General features: G+C 40.5%; 1 protein-coding gene across 2 annotated transcripts in view; it reads right to left on the bottom strand.

Annotated features, from left to right (window-relative positions):
- The window catches only part of GPC6 (glypican 6), a 1,076,178-nt gene that overhangs the window by 68,568 nt on the left and 984,859 nt on the right, over positions 1-22,751 (bottom strand). Inside the window, exons 6-7 of one of the 2 annotated variants that reach the window (XM_036893720.2) lie at positions 16,889-17,032; positions 12,707-12,736 (exon numbers count right to left, since the gene is read on the bottom strand). In XM_036893720.2, the coding sequence (XP_036749615.2) occupies positions 12,707-12,736; positions 16,889-17,032 (174 nt within the window). The remainder of the gene's footprint in view (positions 1-12,706; positions 12,737-16,888; positions 17,033-22,751) is intronic. The other variant, XM_036893721.2, reaches the window with a different exon arrangement.

The raw sequence follows: 22,751 nt of genomic DNA, 5'->3' as shown, positions 1-22,751 counted from the left end.
AAATTTCTGACCCAGGGATTTCTGTTCTCAATAAGACCAAGCTTAGGGAAAAAGGAGAAGAAAAAATATCTTTTGGGAAATGATGGCCAGCCCAGATGTTCTGGGTCTCCTGAACATGTCGAGTCCAATATTATGAGTGGAAGGCTGTTTTCACCTGGAAAAGCACATGGAGTTCAACGACATTTACACAAGTTGTTTAACCACAGTTGTTCAAGATCAGATGCATCTCCTGACTCGGCAGATCCTGTGGGAAATAAGCTCCCCTGAGCTGAAGACCTTGGCTGTGTAATTTGGGACATCCTGTGTCAAAGGGGATGTGAAAGCATAAGGGAGGAATTGGGTGACTCCCAGCCCATGCAGATGGCAGCTGCAGAGGGCAGGCAAGGTGCAGAGCCACTCCTGGGACCCTTGTCCTTCTAGGTAGAGGATGTGAGTGCCCCAGGGTCTGGTGCATCCTGGGGACACCGTGAGCTCATGTGAAAATTCATAACGTTGAACATACCAGGAGAACCCAGCATTCTGCCAAATATTTTCAGAGGAAACATGACTTTTCCTCTACCTTAATTCTTTTGGAATACCCTTGCAGACATTTTATTTAGTTTCTTTACTCTGTCCCTCTCTCTGTTTTGGACAACAAAGACATATGAATCGCGCCTTAAAAGACAGTGACCAGATGTTCTGAAAAAGAAATAAAGCGTGAGGTCTCCAGGTTCTGTGGGAGGCATCTCATGGCCTCAGCTCAGCGGGACCTCTGGCCCACAGAGCCCTTTCTCAGGAGCTCCTGAACGTGATCAGCATTCATGGGGCCACACGTCCCACGCTCACACAGAAGCTCACCATCGCAAAGCTCTAAGGGACTGCAGAGGCACTGCAGACCAATCACCCCTCATTTCACAGAGGGGAAAGGAGCTGTTCAAGGTCACACAGCAATGCAGGGGCAGAATAGGAACTAGAACCAGGTCTCCTGACATCCAAGGCAGGTCATCCTCCTACACTAGGCCACCCACTCCTCAACTGAATATGGAGCAAGAGGCTGAAATGAGATCCCCTTCCCTTCCCAGAATAGGAAAGTACCAAATAAAGTCAATGAGTGACATACAAGTTCAAAAACATTCTTGATTATGCTGTTTAATATATATACTAGCCCTTCTTGCTACAAAGGCTTTCAAGAGACCTGCTGGTGTGAGGGTCTCTCCTTACATTTGCTTCTGATAAAGAGCAGTGATACCAACTGTGATTACATTAGTGAGACCACACAGGGAGCAGCCAGAATGCAAAGCTTCAACCTAATATAGCCAAGAAGCCCTAGTTTGGATTATTCTCTCTATGGGGGAACTCACTATAGGGTAAATTCTTACACACATGAGCCAGGAAGCCATCTGTCCATATCTAAGAGAGCAGTCATTCTCCCAGGAGACATACATGGACGCTTTGGTAGTAGGGACGCAAACATTAAGAAAGCAGAGCCACAGGAGGCAGCAGGTGCCAGCCCGTGCAGCACCTTGGACAGGGCATTATCAGAAGCACGGGGAACTTGTTAAAAATGTGATTTTCTGCCCTCCTGCCTCCACCTGGCTGATTCAGTGTGGCTCTGGGGTAGCCCTTTGACCCTTGGCAATCTGTGTTTTACTAAGCTTCTGATGTAGGCAATCCCAGTCCCACATATTCAGAAATGCTGGTCTAGTGGCCCGAGAGGTCCTCTGAGACAAGAGCAACAGACCTTTCTCTAACTGTTGGCTTTGTAGTGTAGCTCCAGGAAGGGGGAAATGTAACCCTCTGCTATTTTCTCTCCCAGGAAAATCAGGGGGAAGAGTACGAACATATGCCTGGATGGAGAAGCTGGAGAAGCTAGTTCTAAAGTCCCCTGGAGTGCAGTGTGGCCCTAACCTCTCATTTAGGAAATCTCGCAGCTAAACTCTTCTGTCCTAAGAAAAGGAGGCACTAGGAGAAGGGAGAAATATGTGAATTGGTTCATTTGCACTTAGATTCAATTTTATAAGAAGCAGTGATCACACATCAGTTACATGATATCACACATTCTGTTAATAAAGTAAAAGAACAAATATGAAAAATGTCTCACAAAAGAAAATGACCCAGTCACTTTTGAACCTATATTTTCAGTGTATGTGACCACGTAGAGTTACAGAAGCAGTGAGAATCTTGAAAAGGGGATGGAGGTCACAGCGAAGCATCAGTTTATCAGGAAGACATTCCTTCCAAGTGCTTGACATTTTCGGAATGTCTTACTTTTGTCTTTGCTCTGACTGCAGTAAGTTAGCTGTGATATGAAAACACCTTTTTTCTTGTGTTGTGGCCTAGAATTCCAGGAGAGAAGCTGCAGGAAGCGCAGGGCACTGTGCATGCTGAGGACAGAGGGGACAGCGCTGGAGAGTGGCTTCCCTGGAAGAAGATGAAAGAGGCCCACGGAATGGAGAAGTGCGAACCACCTGCACCTCACTCCTCCATCTCCCATCTCCCTGAGTCCCCAGCAGTCCCCAGCCCTGTCCGCTGAGCAGTTTTGCTGAGCCAGAGGAAAGGCACCCCCAGAAACACAGCTAGTGGAATAGGGTCACTGCCACGCAAAAAGCCAGCCTTGGAGAAGGCAGTGGGACCTTCTTTTAAAATTATGCATGGAATCATGTATGTGGAGGAAGAAATCACCAGTTCCCCCTCTGTGCGTCGGTGTATGTGAGTCCTGAAGAAGCTGGGAATATGTGCTGCTTATGCTGGTGTTGGTAGATGCTAAGTTATGTAATCTGATGCGAAAGTCCCTTGACAAAGTTATCCTTGATAGAACAGCAGCAGGAGCTGGGAGTGGGCGCTCCTTTCCCCACATTTCTCCATAGTTTCACAGGTGGACTGTACAGGCCACAGTGACTTAACTGTCATTCTTCACAGAATGCTAGTGCTTGCAATTGAGAAAATACCTGGAAGAGACGGTAGATATTTTCTCATCCAATTTTGCCCACTGCTTTGTTCCCTCCTACCTGCCAGTTGAACTACAAGAGGGAAGTTGGAGGGACACCCCAAGGTTCTAGTGCTTTTTCTGTGTTTTCATCAGAAAAGGCATCATGTAGATAGAAATCCATGTGTTAGCTAATTTAAAATCAGCTTGGATGGAAAGGATAGTCAGAATGTAGGTCCATCGATTTTAACAAGCGTCCCACTCCAAGCACCTCCAACCTGGTGGGACGGCTGCCCTCCAGGAGCCAAGAGACAAGTGCTGGTGAGGACGCGGAGGGAAGGGAACCTTTGCACAGGGTCAGTGGGAACTGTAAACTGGTGCAGCCACTATGGAAAACAGCATGAAGGGTCTTTAAAAATTAAAAATAGAACTTCCATATGATCCAGCAATCATATCAGTATAAATCCAAAGGAAATGAAAACAGGATCTCAAAGAGAACTTTTTACTGCAGTATTACTCACATTCACCAAGATGCAGAAACAACCTAAGTGTCTGTCAACAGATGAATGGATAAAAAAGATGTGTGTGAACACACTACACACACACACACACACACACACACACACATACACACATGAACATTACCCAGCCATGAGAAGGAAGGAAATCCTGCTATTTGCTACAATGTGGAAGGAACTTGAGAACATATATATATTCAATGCAAAAAATCCTGATCTTAATGGAATAAAATAGAATTTGAAAGAAGCTTACTGCAACCAGTAAGACAGTTTAAAAAACACATTACTGGATGTATTACTCGAAGTCAAGTTGAGAAGCAAAGAAATGTCAGCCCTAAGCCAGTGGGATTTCTGCATCGGTTACTTCATCTCTGATTCTTTCAATGGTAAAGTAAGGCTATTGGCCTAAGTGTACTTGAACATCCCTCCAACTGACCAGAGAACAAATGATTTAGACCTGGCAGTGATGGCAAAACCACCCCTGGGCTCTGTGCAGTCTCGTTGGTCCGCATGTGACCTTGAGGAGGATGGTCTAGTTCGTGGTGGGGAAGGAGGCCTGGGCCAGCACCTGCCAGGATCGGGCCTCAGGCTTCATTTGCACTGTGCTCTGCTTGCCTGAACACATGGTCTCGCTTTCAGAATCGCCATGACCCAGCCCCAAGCCAGCCATGGCTCTGGTGTTCTGGATAAATTCCCAGCCCTGCTTGTCTCACATTGACTCCAAAGGGCTGAGAAGTTGCTTGCCACAATTCAAGATAGTGCAATGATTTGGACCCAGGAAAGAAAAATAGGTAACACATATTTTATCTGAAATTCAGTAACCCTGGAGGGACTTTATACAACTGCCACAAGCATTTTAAATAACATGCTGAAGGTCTCTTATCATTGTAAATCCGTAGAGCCATAGCTTTTATGCCTGATCATCAACTCACCTAAAAATAATTTACCTGATCGTACTATTATGGTATAGGGAGAGCTTATAAAATGGGGACGCTGAATCCCAAATTCCCAAGATAGCAGCTCCTGAGAGTATCCCAACAATATAATAAAGAAAGAACTTCGGAGGACAGTTAATTCAATGCTCTGGAAACCCTCACCGCAGTGAGCAGCATCCAGACCCCATCACCCTCTGCTCCAGCCTCTCCCCGCTGTCCTCTGCACCCATCAGGAATGCTGTGCAGTCGCTCTGGGCACCCCAAATAGCCCTAATGATCAGAAAGGGAAGTTCCTTCCTTCCTTTTCTCCTTCCTTCCCTTCTCTCTCTCCCCGACCCCCGATAGGATCTCAGGAAAACACTGTGAGCAACAAAGAAGAGACAAGAGAGCAGTAAACCTGCTAAAATGCCTGTTCACCTCTTACTTGGACTTCGATGGCAGTAGGAACATCATAGACACCAAGAAGACGGCAGCGTTAGGCTCCTTGGAAACAGAGCCGGCACTAGAAGTCTCTTCAAAGGAAACATCAAATAGCCGTTTCTGGCTGTTTCCAGCTTTACCAACAAGGTACGATGCATGCGAACCCTTTGTCTATTCTGAAGCACTCCACAAAGGTGGGACATTCTTCTTATTTGCTGAACTAGGATAGGTGGTTGCACGGATCCTGCTTCCATGTGGAACTACACAATATTGTGTAAGACAGGCAGGTGGGACAGTTTGGTGGACATGAATCCAGGTAGAAATGGAAATAAGAAACCTGGGTACTTGTTGTGGTTCCCACGTCACTGGGCAAATCTTAATAACTTTGTGCCTCTGCTTTTCCTTTTATTTCTAAACAGAGAGAGGTCAAGAGGGGGGAAGATAAAAATAGCTGTAAGATCCTTCATGTCATTCCCCACGACCAGGTCTACTTTCCAAGACTGATTATTTTACAGTTAAATTACTGTCAATGACACATCCCTGTTTTCACCTTCAAGTGAGTTTAAAAAAAAAAAAGCAAGGCAATTTCAGATGCTGTTCACCTTCACATTGGATTCAGCCACTTGATTTGGGTTTTTCATGTCTTCTGCCAGTGTTTTTACTGTGTCTGGCTTGAATGTTTTTATAAAAGCCTCTCAGTGGTGGTCTTCGGTGGTGATGTGAGGCCACGAGATATGCAGAGCTCTCAGCAATGAGTCCCACTTCTCCTCCTACTCCATCATCCCTCTCAGTGATTTTCATCCACCACTTAGCAGTACGCTTCCCAAATACTTTTGTAGAACTCGAATCTCTTATCTGCTTCCCAAATGTTCACCCTGGAACTTTCCACTGTCATCTTGCTATATGGCCATTATCTTAGAGAGAAGCTCCCTCATTCACTTTATTTGACCACAATGTGGAAGCCAGTGGTAGCTCACTCTTGTTGTCTAGTCCTTGGTGACTAGTCCTAAAGGCACCGAGAAAAGCTTCTGTAGCTTTAGGTCTCAGATGCTCAGCCATGACGCCGAGACAACTACCATCTCTAAAGACCCAGGGCTGGAGCAGAGGAGTTTACCTACGGGCTTTGTGTTAGAGACAAAAAATCCTAGTGAATCATTGAAATCTTTGCAATTAGATGCTCTTCTTGTCTATGATTAATAATAATAGCAGTCATGCACAATCCAGCAGAGACCCGTGTGCTTCTCTGTGGGAGGGTCACGTTTAGGACAGAACAAATGTGAGGCAGGGTTTGAGGCTGGGAATTGGTGGTCACATTTTGTTCACAACTAAGTATCTCTGAATTTTAAAGAGTAGTGATGAATCACAGACCTGTACATAAAAGCATCATGCTTCAACTGCAATTTGATAAGTAACTGTAACCATCTCTGGACTGTTCACTTATTACTCCTAGGCACAAGGAATGTATTGCAATAAAAAAATACACACACACACACACACACACACACACACACACACACACACACACACACTACCCTTCCTTGTCATACCATGCTTCTTCAAAAAACATTCCTAAAGATTTACTTGATGTCTTACCCTCCAAAGTCATGGAGAAGGAAAACTTTTTGTTAATGAAAATACTTGTAAAGAGCTTTTCATTGTATTTATTTTGTCTAGAAGCCTTGACAAAAGACAGGATAGAGTTCCTTTTCCTTGAACCCTCACCATTAAAATCCTAATGAAATATTTCTTGTTCCTGGAAGACTGTTGTATAAAGGAGATTTGATTTTCCCGAGTAACTGGAAACATTTCTGTGCGGACATGTCTCACACTAAAGATAGCCCTGAGGTTTTTGGATTTTATGCGAGGAGATCAATTGAGGCAGTTTGCTGGCTCTTTGTTTTCTTCCCAGGGCTGAGCTAGCTGCTTCGTGTTTACCCCTTTTCTCTAGCACTCAAGGAGCTGCAAAGAGCGAGCAAAGGAAATGCTAGGCTTTTTCAGGAGCCGAGATGAGTGTTCTTCACCAAAATGAATGCAGGCTGCTCTGGGGAGTTTTCTTAGGTCAAATCCCTTAGAATAAAACTTACAAAGTCATTGTTTTCTTGCCTCATTACACATAAATAATTTATGAATTTACATTGTAATTTTTCTCCCAGCTGAACCAGACCTCTGCAATTGGGCAAATAATTCCACGTGGAAGCCAAAGACACAAACGTTCCTGAGACTTTCACTGCAATCGATAAATTTGCTGTCGCTGTCAGCCTGTGCAATTTCCCTGATTAACCTGTGAAAAGCATTCTCCTTCATGAACGCTGTGCAGAAATAAACAGATACTGTAAAAGGAGACAAGGGCAGGTTCCAGAGCTTGAATTCTTGGTGATCTGAAATGATGATGTATGAAAGAAAGAGAGAGCGAGAACAATTTGATTTGCTCCAACAAGGCTGACCCAGAAAGGAGAAGAGCAGAAAAACTGCTTTGCCTAAATAAATATGACATCAAGTCAGACAAGAGCAGCCCTCATAATATGCAACATCAAAGCCTCATTTAAAGCATATATAGTCTGGATTGGAAAAGACATTCAAATGCCAGTAATATATATCTTTGCTCATTCTGTTTTTCTGTTGCCATTTTTCTCCTACTTACTGGCAACAGTTTCTAAATCGTCTTTGAGATACTGTCTTAAGATTTGGGGTGGGACTGCCTTGATGTGGTTGAATTATGATTGAATTCAAAGTTCAGGTAGGCAAAGCAGGTATCTGACCTAAAAATTAACCTGACGTAGAAAAACACGCTGGTTTTCTAAGGGCAATGTAGACATTCCCTTTATAGCCAGCACTTAGAATTCTCATAAAATTCTAGCAAATTTTAAAAGCAATCTTTACCGGTACATGGTTTGATTTGACTTATGGCTGGTTTTGTCTGTCATCTCCCAAGGTGTTGTGAGCTGTTCGATTATGTCCTAGTCATCTATACTTGGTTCATATATGTGCACAATAACTATTTGTTGAATGGATGATGGATTTTCTCTTCTTTTTCATGTAAGATTTGTCTTAGAGTTGGAGAGAGTAATGAAATGGATTTTTATCAATTTATAAATCTTGTCTTGATCGTATGTGCTTGTGGTTGATCATATTACTGTTCACTAACATGCTCACTTTTCTCTGTGTGAGAGAGAGAGAGAGACACCATGCCTTCTTGACAGTACGCTTGATCATGTGACCTGCTTTGACCAATGGGTTGCAAATAGTGTGCTGTGCCCTTTAGGGTGGAGACTTTAAAAGCCACTGTTGTCGTATTCTCTATTTCCCCAACCACTGTAACAGGCAGAATTCTAGATAATAGCTGCTCTGTCCCCCTAGCTCCTGGAGTGGGTTGATCATGTGTAGCTGACCTAGAGCCAACCCACAATGGACACTAGGCATGCACAAGAAATAAACGTATATTTTTGTGAGTCATTCTGAGGGTAGTCTGTAGGTGCCGAATTGCCTAACCTGGCTCATCTAGATCGACAAAGTATTGGAAAGCTTCTAAACATATTGCAGAAACCCAACTTAAAAAAATAAATATTTGTCAGCCAGCAATACACTGGTGCTATTTCAGCTGTTGAGTTCATTTATTCTCAACCTGTGTTTACTTTTTTTTTTTTTAATTGCCTAGCCAGTCTTTCAGGTGTAAGAACATACCCATGAAGTCAGAGTCTTTGACAATAATGCCCATGAATGACCTTGAGTAGTAAAATTATTGTGTGTTGCAGATATTTTTCCACCTTTAACATTTATGAAGGGAAGTCAATTTTCACTCAAACAGGTTTTTTTCATCTGGTTTTCTCTACAATGTTTATGCCTGAGGTTTATTGTTAGCAGTAAAGAGTGTCCAAGTATGTTATGGGAATAGCCAAATTCCCTGTGCTTTAAAATGTATTCCATAGGCTCCAGAGTCAGTTAAAAGCTGATTGATTATACAGCAAATACATCAAAACTGGTATTTCTGAAATATCCCATTTCTTCAGCTCTGTCTCTCATAAGTGTGAACATCACATTTGGGAGTTGTACCCACATCTGACAGCTATGAGGAAAAACTACTGCAGATTTTCCATGATGAAGAAAAGGTTCTTTAAGCTGCTCAATAAATAATTTAATAAAGGACCTGTGTCAACTGATGCCTCTTATGACCACATATTTTAACAGGCATGGTTTGAGCAGGTTAGGATGGCTTGTCTACTCAGCATAATCAATTCACCAAAACAACTGTTCCATAGATGACTAAGGGACAAATGCTGTGAATAAGCATGTGGACGGAACTTCTCAGCTGACTGCTTCAGAACTGACGACAAAATTTCTGTTTAATATGTTCTAGATATGGGCAAAATGTTTTGACTCAAGAAGGGAAAATAAGCTATTGGATATGGCTTATATCAAAGATGCTTTCAGGTTGCATATTTGGCCAATGATGATTCATCTATTAATGTACCTTCCTTATATTCTTGGTTGGTGTGGTCTATCTTAGACTACAAAGTCAAATTCCTGTTTCCTGTATGCCAACAGCTTATGAGGCTTTATGCTAGATACTGTTCCCTGGAGGAGACACAGTATGTCTAACTGGTTTGGTAAGCAATGTTTTTCTTTTGCAAACAGTAACTCTTGCCTTTTGGATGATGCTAACACTAACAGCATGCTGTGAGGTAGGTCATACATGGTAGTTAGTTTTACTAAGGGCTATGCAACAGAGAAAAACTCAGTAAGTATAGTGTTGGTTAACTGATACTATAGAAGCATCAGTTAGGGTTTAGGTGATGTCTAGGAATTCTGAAAGAAATTTTCATGGCTGAAGGGGGGAAATAAGCCTATCAACATACCATAAAATGGATATAAAATCTATATAACCATATTTAGGGTCTGAAAGTGTAACATGTCATTTTTATGACATAGATCAGCAAAGGACTTGCTTTAATGTTTCTAGAGACAAAGGACAGTACAACTCAGAGTTGAAATGGTTTTCTTGGCAAAATTACCCCCAAAATAGTTTTAGAACACTTATACATAAACTAAGCTGTGCAAAAGTTTCCCCCCTTTAAAATGTGTGGTCTGACTTTATTTCATTGCGAATCCATATGATTCTGTGCATGTGTCTTAGAGCAGTGGTGTGGAATGGACTTCGGCCTTTCCCAGGGAGGTAAGCAGCCAGCTGGTGATTCCTCTTCTTTCTCCCTGTGGTTTAAACCCAAATGCAGTTAAACAGAGCCTTGCCGGAGCTGAAGGAGAGGTCTGTGCTCATCCTATTTTCACTGTTCTTCCACATGCCTACAAGAAGAGCTTCTCAAGGATGTAAAAATAGTCCACTGTCCATGGGGTGTGAGCTGAAAATTCCACATAAGGAGCAGGCATTCCATCCAGGTTTACCACAGTGCAGGCACTGAAGTAGATCTGTGCATCCTTCAAGCCCGTGCACTAAGCTGAATATCCTGGAGATAAGCCATCATTCTGTGCGTGTGTCTTATGATATCTCCACTTGGGCCTCATCAACCACAGCCCCCCGAAAGGAAAGAAGCCTGCGCCAGGCGGCTGTCCTCAGCTGCCACATGCTGCTGATGTTGCCTGGAGAAGTGCAGAAACTGAGACCGAATGAGTCGGGTGGTTTGATTTTAATGTTTTGTATTTTCTCCCTGCTTTGAAAGCTCGCTGTATTCTGCTGCAGTTATTACCAAGGGTTCATTGAAAAAGAAACTGGGGTGTCTCAGTGGGGTTTTGCAGCAAATAGATAAAGCAGGTCCAGGCAAGACTGGGCCGTTCACAATCTGAAGTGGATTGAGCAGTAGCCATTTGTTTAGCAGGGTGAATGGGGTATAATTTATTCAGCTGCAGCAGAGGCTGAAAGCCAGTTTGGCCTTGACCCATTTATCTTTAGAAAACTAATTAAAGGGGAGAATCTGGTTTACTGTTTACTGTTGTTACAGAGGTTTTACTTTTTCCTGCTTGGGTGAAGCAAATACAGAGTGTGTGCGTGTGTGTGTGTGTGTGTGTGTGTGTGTGTGTGTGTGTGTGTGTGTGTGTGTGTTGGGTGTGGAAGGTGGGAAACATCACTTTCACCTAAAGAAAGTGGCTGAAGCTCTAGATAATAAAGCAGTTTCTTAAACACAGCCTGACATCCTTTTGAAATGCAAAATAGTGGATTTAGCCGGATGCCGAATCCTTTGAGGTGACAATGAAATGCCATGGCAATTTAAAATGAACAACAGACAGTTTCCCACATCCTTAGAACCAAGACTTCCTAAATCACACCAAAATGGCCCCAAAGAGGCATGGAAGGACATTTTTATGGTCAGCTTTTTACTCTGCAACTGGATTAACATCAAGGCAGGAAATCAGGCCAGAAAGTGAGTTACTTTGTCCATTTTGTTTCAGAACAATAAAATAAAGTACGTATCTGATGTTTTTCAGATACTTAAATCTATATATAATCATACCAACAATTTATATTTATCACCAATAGCCAACCAATGAATTTTAGAGGTTGCACTGTAATTTTGGAAGAATCATATCCAATAATATACTTTTTTTTTTTTTTTTGCCTAATTAAGGAAGATTTCAAGAGGCAAGCAGGGAAGCTCAGCAGACAGGGTGGGGTGGGTGACGATATTATTAATTACACTCCTTCCAGTATGTTCAGGAAAGTCAGTCTAGGGGAAAGCTACAAGGCTCAGGATAACCATCAGATAAGCAGACTGGACTGGCTTAACCACCTTCAAATCGGGAGATACAAGGGGATGTGGGGAGGGTCAGGCACATGTTGTCTGAACTGGAGCTGCTCCAAGGTTATCAGGTAAACAAACTAACAGAACCTGACTTGTCCCACCCACCCAGGAAGTTTTCTCCTTTTTCCCACTTAGCATCAGGAGGCCTTAAGCTATCTGTCTCCCAGTTCCTTCCTCAAGGCCTTCCCTTCCAGAGTATTCCTGTTCCAGATTTACCTGTTAACTTTCTTAGCTCATTCAAACTGCCCTGGGCTCAGAGAGCTGGAATGATGAATGGGAATGCTGCTCAGGGACAATTTCCTTTTAAACAAGTGAATCTTAAAGAAGGAATTTTAGACATAGTGTTGCCGCTGCCTGAATTTAAGGCCAGGCCAACACGCAGCACCAGCACGCCATGGGTGTGTGGCATGGATACATGCCTGCCCCTCAGGTGAGAGTCAGCTTCTCTCCTGGGTTCATGATGCTATGCAGGGTTCAGGTTGTTTTGATGGGGCCTTCCCAGCAGGGAATGGTATTATGAAAAGCAGATTAGACAATTTAACCAACTATTATGGTTAGTATATAAAGCCAGGTAAGGTAACCTGGGCATGCTTGTCTTCAGCCCCAGTAAACCACTTTGTAGTAAGAAATACTCAGTACTCCCTACCTGAATGCTATAAATTAAAGATAGCAGTAAATTCAAGTAGGAAAAAAAGAAGAGTAAACAGCAAACTTTTTCCGAACCCTAAATTCTCTATGTCGTGTCTCAGCTATTGGAAAAATTAGCTCCTTCTGTATGATACTTGACGTTGACTTGTTGTCACTATTAGCAAGGGAATTATTTGTTCAGCACAAGAAGGAAAAAAACAGTATATCCTATCAGGGAAGAGCTAGTTTTTCAGGCAGACTACACTGAGCCTGAACATTGGAACAGAATTTAAATCAGCCACCAAAGGAGCTAGTCTTACACAAAGCTTAGCTTGAAAACTTCGCCACTGGGTAAGAATACCAAAGTGGTTGTTAACCATGAATACCAAGCAGAGAGCAAGTTACTAAACCCGTCGGTCATTTGCAGTGTTCACTTCGCTCTCTAGACCATTTGGAAAGGGGAAGTGGAGGTGGAATTTCTCAGGAACTCTCCAGAATGACCATACAAAGACAAATGGGGATGAGAGGAAGAATAAGAAGATCAAAGCTTACACTATGTTGCATTGTCCTCCACACAATCCTCTGGGAAGCAAGAGGAAAACAAATTTAAAGGAAAAAGAAAGAGAGATTATTCTATACATTATAGCACAGCATAGGTATAACGTTTAGCTTAGTGGGCTGGCATTCCACCCTCCCAGCCCAAAACTCCCTCACAATGACCTCTAGAATATTTGAGAAGTCCGCACACAGTAAGCTATTAAATACTTACTGGAGATTCATTGGTCTAAATCATCACCAACTTGATGAGTTGATTTCCAAGCCTGGTTTTAATTTTATTTTTAACTCTACTTTTATTAAATATATTCCTCTAAGAGACACCATTTAAAGTACATTTTTGCTTTAATGAATCAGCTGGAGTAAATAACAGACATTCCTGCCCAAGTGTGCCCACGAGCTATTTAGCATGTTGTACTCTTAATTTTCTGAGCCGTACAACTAATTGCCTTTTCCAGAGGATAATCTGAAATATCTCTGTGTGCTCAGATCTTAAAAATTGAGTTAGTTTGTGTTGATTTATTTTTATATTCTGTATTTCCAGTGAAGTTCCAATGAAACTTTCTTTTAAAGAAATCACAGTTTTACATAAAATTATTTAAGAGACTTCACAGAGCATAAACTTAAGAAAAAAGGAAGAGAACCAATCTTTTGCAAATAATCGCCTCTTGGAAAATGTGGTTGAAAATCAGTAACAGTGGGCTGAGACAGAGGGCTGCTAGGATGAGCAGTGGTGACAGGGAGAAGTGCAGTCTGTTAACCAAATTAGTTAATGGCATTTGTATCTTCAGCAAGTCTTGGCTGCTTGCAGGAAGGACTGTGATATTCTCTGACGAGAGAGCTTTCCATCAGCAGCTAAATGCATACAGACATATTCATTCATTATTGGACAATAAAAATAATGTTAGGGTAGTATGTAAGCCACTAGGTAGGCTGAAAGCCACTGACTACATGAACTGACTTTTATGCCTATATAGTTTTAGAGGAACAAATGGGAAGGTTTCCTAGAAAAGAATTTACAAGTTTCTTAAAGATGTAAAAGAGGTTGAATGATAAAACGTATGTATTTTTAAGAGAGTTTGTTTTGTTTTCAATTATTTTATGTAAGTTTCAGCAGCAGTTTACCCAGCATGGGGTCAGAAGCTTTCTTTCTAAAACAAACCCCGTAATTACCAGTTCACACAAAAAACAGCTTTATGGCCATTGATATAAGAACATTTACCAGCAGATCCCAAAGTTAATACCACAGGTACAAATTTAAATGGTAGTAAGAAGTAGCTTTCTGAGAGCTGTGTAGTTATTTTCTCTTTTGCAGGAGGGCTGGGTGATTGGGATGTACTTTTGATGCTGTCCTTTGAAGCATTTTCTCTGCTGAAACACTAAGCAATATTAAGGCATGTTTTTTCCAATTATCCTTCTTTTCTGGGGCACACCCTTCTTATAGATATTCAGGAAATCTCTTTTCAGGGGAAAATTAAAACAAGAGTAGGTAATCTAAGACTTGCTTATAAGTAGTCAAAATAGGCTGTAATAGCTAGCAGGCCCATCAAGGGAGTTCACCAATGCACATGTCTTGAAGATGATCTTGTCTAACTGTTGCAGAGTACAGTCTGTCCAGGGAACTGGTATACCTGTCCACTATTCGGAACTCTGTTGAACTCTCAAAGGGAAGAAAGCTTTGGGGGAACCGAGGGCTGCAAAGGGAGATTCTGATAGTCTCCTGGGCCTAGCTCATGGAGATTCTGATGTTAGCCTGGGTATAGCTTGGGTTTCTGGAGAAGAACCTTGTCTAGCTCCTTGTAATGTAGAAAGAGTCCCTTGCTTTGAGAGGCGGGGAAAGTAGTTCAGGTAGATTTATAGCTGGCTGTGAATTCCAAATTACTAATTCCTACAATTTGGGAATTCAATTCATTAAAAAATTGATAAAACCACTCTTCTTCAGGAGCCTGAAGCTACACCTGTGAGAAAAAACGTACTATGTGTGGTCAGAGAACATTTTAGAATAGAATTGACTTACTGATTTAAATTCTTATGCACTGAATCTGGTCCTTGTGCACTGAGTGTGGTCCTTGGTCTTTACTCATGAGCATATAATTAACCATTTACTAATTCCTTCAGAAAATAATTGTAAAAATATGCTTTGGGGGATGCATAAAATAGAAGAACTTAAATTGGTTTGCTAACTGCTTACACTTTTCAAGATCTTTATATTTGGGACGTTTTGAAGATCACCAATGAAGTTCCTTTAGAAAAGGTTCAAATTCCAATTTGCCTATCTGTCAGATTTTAGGTATCATGTGAAATTCTCAAATTATATATATATATATATGTCGTGCTAAATTATATAAATACTGCTGTCTTGAGAAAAACATTTTTCTTGCTCTGCTTTCCCTGTTTGTACGTGTGTGTGTGTGTGTGTGTGTGTGTGTGTGTTTGTGTGTGTGTATTTCTCCTGAGAAAATGGTGCTTTATTTTCAAGGGAAAAAATTAATTAGTAGTCATAAATACCATTATATTGATTAAATTCAGTGCAATTTTAACTAAGTGTGTAATGTACCCTGATTGTTTTTAAGTTTTATTGTGGTAAGAACATATAACACGAGATCTACCCTCCTGAAAGATTTTCCAGTGAACAAAACAGTACTGTTATCTATAGGCACAATGTTTTACAATCAGTCTCTAGGATTTATTTGTGTTGTGTTATACCCTAGTCTTTAAGTAGAGCTCATGAAAATTCCGAAAAGCCTGAATTATTCTAGTAACTAAGCAAGAGCCAACTAAAATGGGAGGGAAGATAAAGAAGAAAAGAGATGAGAGAGAGATCAAATCCATACCACCTGTGCTCTGGTTAAAAAGGATCTTGACATACAAAGGGATTTGTAAAGTAAAAACCCAAACAATGGAATCTAATGAAACCATCATTTCTTTAAAACAACTGGCTGCTTATTTGGCAGACTCTGATTAGTTGTTTAAGAGAAAAAAAGGTGACTATTTTAAATTTCCTGAAGCTGTGAATAGATATTAGATATAACCAAGGTAGAGTAGAAGCAATTACCCAATGATTCCTTTTTCAAAACCTACGCTGAAGAGGGAATTTTATTTGCTAATAAACAGTAATAAATTTAAAACATATCAGTTCCATTTACCCTTTCCCTTTGGCACTTCATGCATAGGCCTTTATGTTGTAAATATACTTCATTTTTATAGAGAGAAATGCTGAAATATACTTACTTCAAGGCCAAACTCAGCCAATTTAATCTTATGAGTTCTACACTGTAGAAGGGTATTAACTAAAATGATAAAGTAATTTATAACAGCGACTAATAAAAGTATTTTCATAACCAGAAGCCCTTGAGATCTGAGTTTATATAACATAATCAGATGTTGTTCAAGTGTTTTATGACCTTAAGGTTTTTATCTGTTAATTTTATACCAAAATAATTGGTAAAGCAACATTAGCAGCACTAACAATTATAGGTATATAGATTGTTTATAGTACTATAAATTGTATTGGAAATAATTGGGCAGTATTTCTTTGAAATTATGAGCTTTTAATTTTTTATAGCAAAATTTGATTTTTAAAACATTAAAGGATTGTGTCTACTATGTTTATGGTTGTATTCTCCAAGCAAATTGCTTTGCTGATAAAGTACCATTTGGTTCCCTGACACAATTTAAATGGGTCCTAGAGTGACAATTTCCAAGGATTCCAACTTTTTAAAGACACACAAAAGGAAAAAACGGTAGTAACATCGATTTGGAGTCTCTTGGCAAGGTCTTTCAAACAGAAAACTTCACATATAAGGAGAAGTCATCTAGAAAATTCCATTGTATCGTAATTGAATAAATAACCGAAGCAGCTGAATAAGATGAAATGTGCTATTGTAATTATATCTCTGGAAGATATAGTAACTTAATCTTCACATTGCTATTTCAGAAGAAATATGAAGTTGAAAATCTGGCCACTGCATGAGTGGATTAATAATAAGACTTCTTAAATAATCTAACTCATGACCTAAAAGGACGATCTCATTACTTTTCAATATTCTAATTAAGACCCAAAGCAGAGATAAGAATGATAGGACTTCTGCAACCAACTTTTTCAGAATCCCATCACATCTCTGTAGAATAACCTCGGTAACAGAAAGCACCCACAATCATCAATCTGGGGGAACTCACCAGCCGGTCCAAGCTCGTGCCTGCGGCCGTTGTAGGTCTCTCTTCAGGATTGTAAGGCCTGAACCGTGTATTAAAATTTTCAGGAGCCGAGCGGGCAGATCGGAGGGCGGGAGCAGGTTTGGGTTGGCCACATCCCTGAAAGACCTGAAAGAACCATCAAAAGGTTAAGAACGTTATATTTTGAATTTCTTCTGAAGACCATGGCGCAGAAGTGTGCCGTGCAAAGGCTTCCACATTTTTCATGAGACTCTTCTCTCCAATCAACTCTGATCTTTACATTTAAACAAAGAGAACCATTAAAATAACAGAAAGAATTACCTAGACAGATATGGAGGAACTGACACTATGCCCTGACTCTGATTTTCAATATATACAGTCAATTCTCATTATTCATGGATTCTGTATGTGTGAATTTTCCTACTTGCTAAAATTAATTCGTAACCTCCAAATCAATACTCATGCACTTCGGCAGACATGGGCAGAGAGGCAACGCAGTCAGCTGCCCTACCCGCATGCTCCCAGCTGCAGATGAGCAGGCGAGGATCTGCCTTCCCGTTGGTGCTCTCATGCTGAAAATGTTCTTTTGTGGCCTATGTATTATTTTCACATTTTTGTGCCTTGACTTGGCAATTTCCCTGTTCAAAGTGGCCCCCTAGTGCTGAAGTGCTGTCTAGTGGTCCTAAGCCCTAGAACGCTGTGATGTGCCTTATGGAGAATATATGTGTGTTTAGATAAACGTTATTTAGGCATGAAATATAGTGCTGTTGGCCATGAGTACCACGGTTAATGAATCAACAGTATTTTTAAAATAAGGTGTCTTTAAAGGAGAAATACCCAAAAAACAAAGTTATGCATTGGTTGTTGGACAAAAATGTGACTAAAAGCTTACAGGAGCCTCACCCCATGTTTCCTTGGGAGCAATGGTTCAGTATTTGCTAACTCAGTGTTTGCAGTGACTTTATAAACAAAACCACCACAAATAATGAGAATGCCTGTATTAAGAATAGGAATTGTAATAGCTACTTTATAGGATGATTTCTGGATTAAATGAATTGTGTCCCAGAGATTTTTCATGTACGTGCATTTGGCATTCAATAAACATCTATTTGGGATTATTGTTATCATGACAAATGTTTTTCATGTACAGCATGTAAGGCCCAAACCTTGGGTGACTCCCCTTTTAATAATGAAGACCTCCACTGGGAGAATTCTTTGAAAACACTCTTCCTGAGCAACCGTGTGGAAATAGGACAAGCAAGTGTGGTGAGATCTATATAATGACAGTTTCCTCTAATTTTGTTGTTGACAGCTGTTCATGTCACAATTAAGGTTGCTGTGGGAAATCAAACATTTTATTGTAATGATCTTAGGGACCAAGCAGCCAGTTCTTTTCCACAGTGATTTCACTCAGGGTGGTGTTGGGACACTGTTTTTAGAAGCTTTGTACTCTCTGCTGGTTTTCAAGAGATAATGCCTTTCCTAGAATTACAGGATATATAATAACATTTTCAGGATGTTTCAGTGAAGTTTAACTTTCTGTTTCTTCCAGTCCCACACAGGATTTGCTTTCAGCTCTTACAGACTTTTCTCCTGTAAAGTTTTTGGGACTGTTTACGTCAAATAGTTCTTACCTTGCGTGTGTATGTTTAGAATGCATTCTGAACAGATGTTCACTTTCAGTTTTGTTACTTGATTCTGTGCGTTAACCCTAAAATAAGTATGTTTCATCAGGCATATTAGGGGATTTCACTGAAGTACACAGCGAGCTCTCAAGTGCCATTCCCAATGACAAATTCCATCTTGAGACAATTCATTTAGTTTTACCATGACAGCTAATTTCTCTTTTGTTGCATTTAAAAGTTCTTCAACTCAGCATTTTGCAGAGCAGGGCCACTTTGTCTTGGCCTTCTTTGAGACTGGTCTTAACACACTATTGATTATTCTCTCACACCATTTCTGAGGTGGAGGGTGTAAACCAGTGTGATAAAGATAGTGGACCCTTTTCTCCTGGTGCCTAAATCACGTCCCTGTGGCAAGGTCGTTGCTGATGGAGGGCATTAACATTTCCAAAGCGCCAGGGTTCTGCTGAGTGTGCTATTTTGGACTGGTTGGAAAATGACAGCTGACTTTTAAAAAGTATAAAGCCTAAGGCAAAACAATACTAAAGGCCTTGCTGAGATTTCTTGAAGCAGGCCCCTGAAAGAGTTAACAGACCATCTTAATTTGCCCTTTGAGAAAAATCTGGCTCACTGGTTTAAGTTACATCAAAGGAACACGAAATGCCCTGAAAGAATATTAGTGATCCAGAGGAGATATTTCATCCTATCAGGAAGCCTTACCACTTGTTTAATTTTTTTCCTTTGAGAGTGTTAATTATAATAACAGAACATAGGCAAATCAATATAACCTGCAGCTTTTCGTTATTTATGTCAGGTTTGGATTTTGAAGATGGCTTCAGAGCAGAAATTGGGGCCTATGATCCAAAGTGAAGAAAACTCTTACTTTAACTATTATGGAAACAATAAACACCTACCCCACTAATCAGATGGAGACCTACATAAAAGTCTATCACAATATGTCAAGATAGGAATCTTGAAGGTCTTTCAACACATTCTATTATACTCTTAGTAAAAGGGAATTGTCAGAAGAGAGACCTTTTGGACTGGAAGTACAATCAAGAGCTGTTTTTCAGAATTTTACAAAACCTAAAGGGAAAAGTTGCAAAGGGAACTGAGCATCAACTTTCTTGGGAATGATTACAACCCCCTGTGTGATTTTCATGCAGAGAATATATCTTAAAAACATTTATCCATCATATAACTTAGATGACTTACAAAGTGAGAATTAATAATTTCACTTTTAATATGTACAGTCTGTTAGCTGGACAAAATATTTTTAAAACATGGGGTTCATGGAGTGGTTGACTAAAGGAATTCTGTGCAGAACATTTGGACTGTCTCAGACTGCTTTCTGAGCTTGCTGCATGGTTAGACAGCTAGACACAGCAGTACAGTTGGACTGAGTTCTGTGGCTCATGAGGCCCAGCGCCACGTTTCTACAAAGGCTCAATGAACCTTCTTCCTTATATTTGGAATACCCTTATTCCAACAGATGAGGAATAATGTGGGGAGAAGGGCCTTAGGTTAAATGAGGGTAAGTTCAGGTTCTCCTCCAAGGAGTGGTCATGCCTGGGGATGTAGATTTGGATCATTGGCCCAAAGATGGTATTTAAAGCCCTGAAACAGGTTGCACTTACCAAGGGAAAGTGTGTAGATAGGTGGCAGATGGGGCTGAGGACAGCTCAGTGCCATGCCAACATCCTGAGGTCCTCCCTGAGCCCTGGTGTCCTCCTCTGCCAGATGGGATTGATACTATCGCTGACCACACTGATAGGCTGTGATGGCAAGGTGCAACGCACAAGGCAGGGTCACAGGAGCCAGGGCCTGGGAAGGTGGGCGCTTGGCAGTAATTAGCTAACTATGTCATTCTGCGATAGGTTCTTCATAGAAGTCTCATTTTCTCAGTAAGGAGATTTGAGGGGGAAAAGTGTCTGGGTTGCAGTTTCTTAAATGTTCTGCAAAATATTATTTCCAAGGGCTGTGAACAGCTTCACATAAGCAACAGAGTCCAGGAGTTAAAGTTAAGTTGGGTATCTGGGCAGGGCTTTGTCATGCTAATAATGTGTGTTCTGACTTATCAAAAGGAAGGAGGTCATTTGTAGTGTTTCCCCAAATTATTTGCCTCCTGGTTCCCCAGGAGGTTCTCACAAGACAGGTGTTCCAGGGAACACACAGTGGGATTGCTGCGGAGGTTGCTGATTCTGGCCGAGAGGAGAAGAGGATCAGCCCGAGCACATTCAGCGACGCATTGGTGTAGAGGTATTCGTGAAGCCATTCCGCTTCCACTGCCTTTTTTTTTTTTTTAGGAAAAGCTATTTTTTAATTGAATTTTAATCAACATACAATATTATGTTAGTTTCAGGTGTACAACATGATGATTTGATATATCTACACATCATGAAATGATAATCTCAGTGAATGTAGGTACCATCTGTCACTGTACAAAGTTATTACAATACTGTCAACTATATACCCTATATATGCTGGGCATTACATCCCCATGACTTATTTATTCTGTGACTGGAAGTTTGCACTTCTTAACTCTCTTCCTTTTTGGCAACCACCAGTTTGTTCTCTGTATTTACGAGTCTGTTTCTGTTTTGTTTTTTTTTTTAGATTCCATATGTAAGTGAGATCATACTGTATTTGTCTTTCTCTGTCTTATTTCACTGAGCATAATACCCTCTAGCTCTATCCATGTTGTTGCAAATGGCAAGATTTCATTCTTTTTTTAATGGCTGACTAATATTCCATTGTGTATGTAGTGTGTATGTGTGTGTGTGTGTGTGTGTGTCTATATATCACATTTTCTTTATTCATCTATTGATGGACATCTAGTTGGTATCCATATCTCATTGTAAATCATGCTGCTATGAACATAAGGATACATATATCTTTTCAAAAAAGTGTTTTCATTTCCTTGGGATAAATATCCAGAAGTGGAATTACTGGATCATATGGGAGTTCTATTTTTAATTTTTTGAGAAACCTCCATACTCTTTTCCATAGTGGCTGTGCAAATTTATATTCCCACCGACAATGCATGCACCCTCCACTATCTTTAATTCAAGAGAAGAAATACTATTTTAAGACACTGTCTTCTCTTTGTAACAGAAGTTTCTAGAGAGCATAACTGCAGGCAAAGCTACCTCATTGTGGAACAAACCATTAGCTCTACTCCTTGAAGTAACAGAATCAGTATCCTGTCTGTCTCCTTTCAAGGGCTCATGAAAGAGATAATTAGGTATAGTCGTTCCCCCCTTTATCTGATGCCTGAAACTGCAGGGAGTGCTAAAACCTATATATACTGTTTTCCTATACATACATACTTCTGATGAAGTTTAATTTATAAATTAGGCACAGTAAGAGATTAACAATAATAATCAAATAGAACAATTATATAACCATATACTGTAATAACGGTTATGTGAATGTAGTCTCTCTCAAAATATCTTATTGTACTGCATGCACTCTTCTTTCTGTGACGATGTGAGATGATAAAATGCCTGCGTAATGAGATGAAGTGAGGTGGATGCTGTAGCCGTTGTGATGTAACATTAAGTTGTGAATGACCTTCTGATGGTACTTTGGAATGAGGAGCATCTGCTTCCAGATGAAGTTGACCATGGGTAAGTGAAATCTTGGAAAGTGAAACCACAAATACACTGGGGGTGGGGGTGGGAATTTACTAGAATCTGGAAAGTATTTGGGAGTACAAATGTAGAGATGCTGTTGATGTACAAAGGAGGCATCATTCCCATGAGTGAGGAGTAGCCGACTCCCAAAACCTGTGGATTTGGGGAAGATACCTGGCTCACAAATCCTCTCTCTCAAGAGGATTACTAAAATAATGTCTCAGAAGTATGGTGGCATTCTGAGATTAAAGAAGCTGACATTAAGATACAGAGTGCTAAAAGAAGAGACATTTTATCATTTTGCAGGGACAAGAAAGAGAGGGAGGTGTGGTGATAACAGATTTGAGTGCAGTGTCTTAGGTTTCTAAATTCTAGAATTTTTCCTTTGAGAATGTCACAGCAACTTCACATATTTCCCTTAAAATAAAATCACAAGCTGTGCACTTTTTCAGAGGTACCCATAGCTTTATACTTATATCCCTTTGTCTTCTTTATCTTCTGCAGGTTGATTATACATTCAAAAAAGTCATTATTGGCAAATTGAGAAGTAAAGACTGTAGATCAGTCCTGTCCTAGCTCCTGATTTTTGTTTTTAAATTCTATCTTCTC

The sequence above is a fragment of the Manis pentadactyla genome, chromosome 17 (genome assembly GCF_030020395.1).
Source record: "Manis pentadactyla isolate mManPen7 chromosome 17, mManPen7.hap1, whole genome shotgun sequence".
In the NCBI taxonomy this organism is placed as follows: domain Eukaryota; kingdom Metazoa; phylum Chordata; class Mammalia; order Pholidota; family Manidae; genus Manis; species Manis pentadactyla.
Note: the sequence above shows the minus strand (reverse complement) of the source record. Positions and strands in the feature narration are given on the sequence as shown.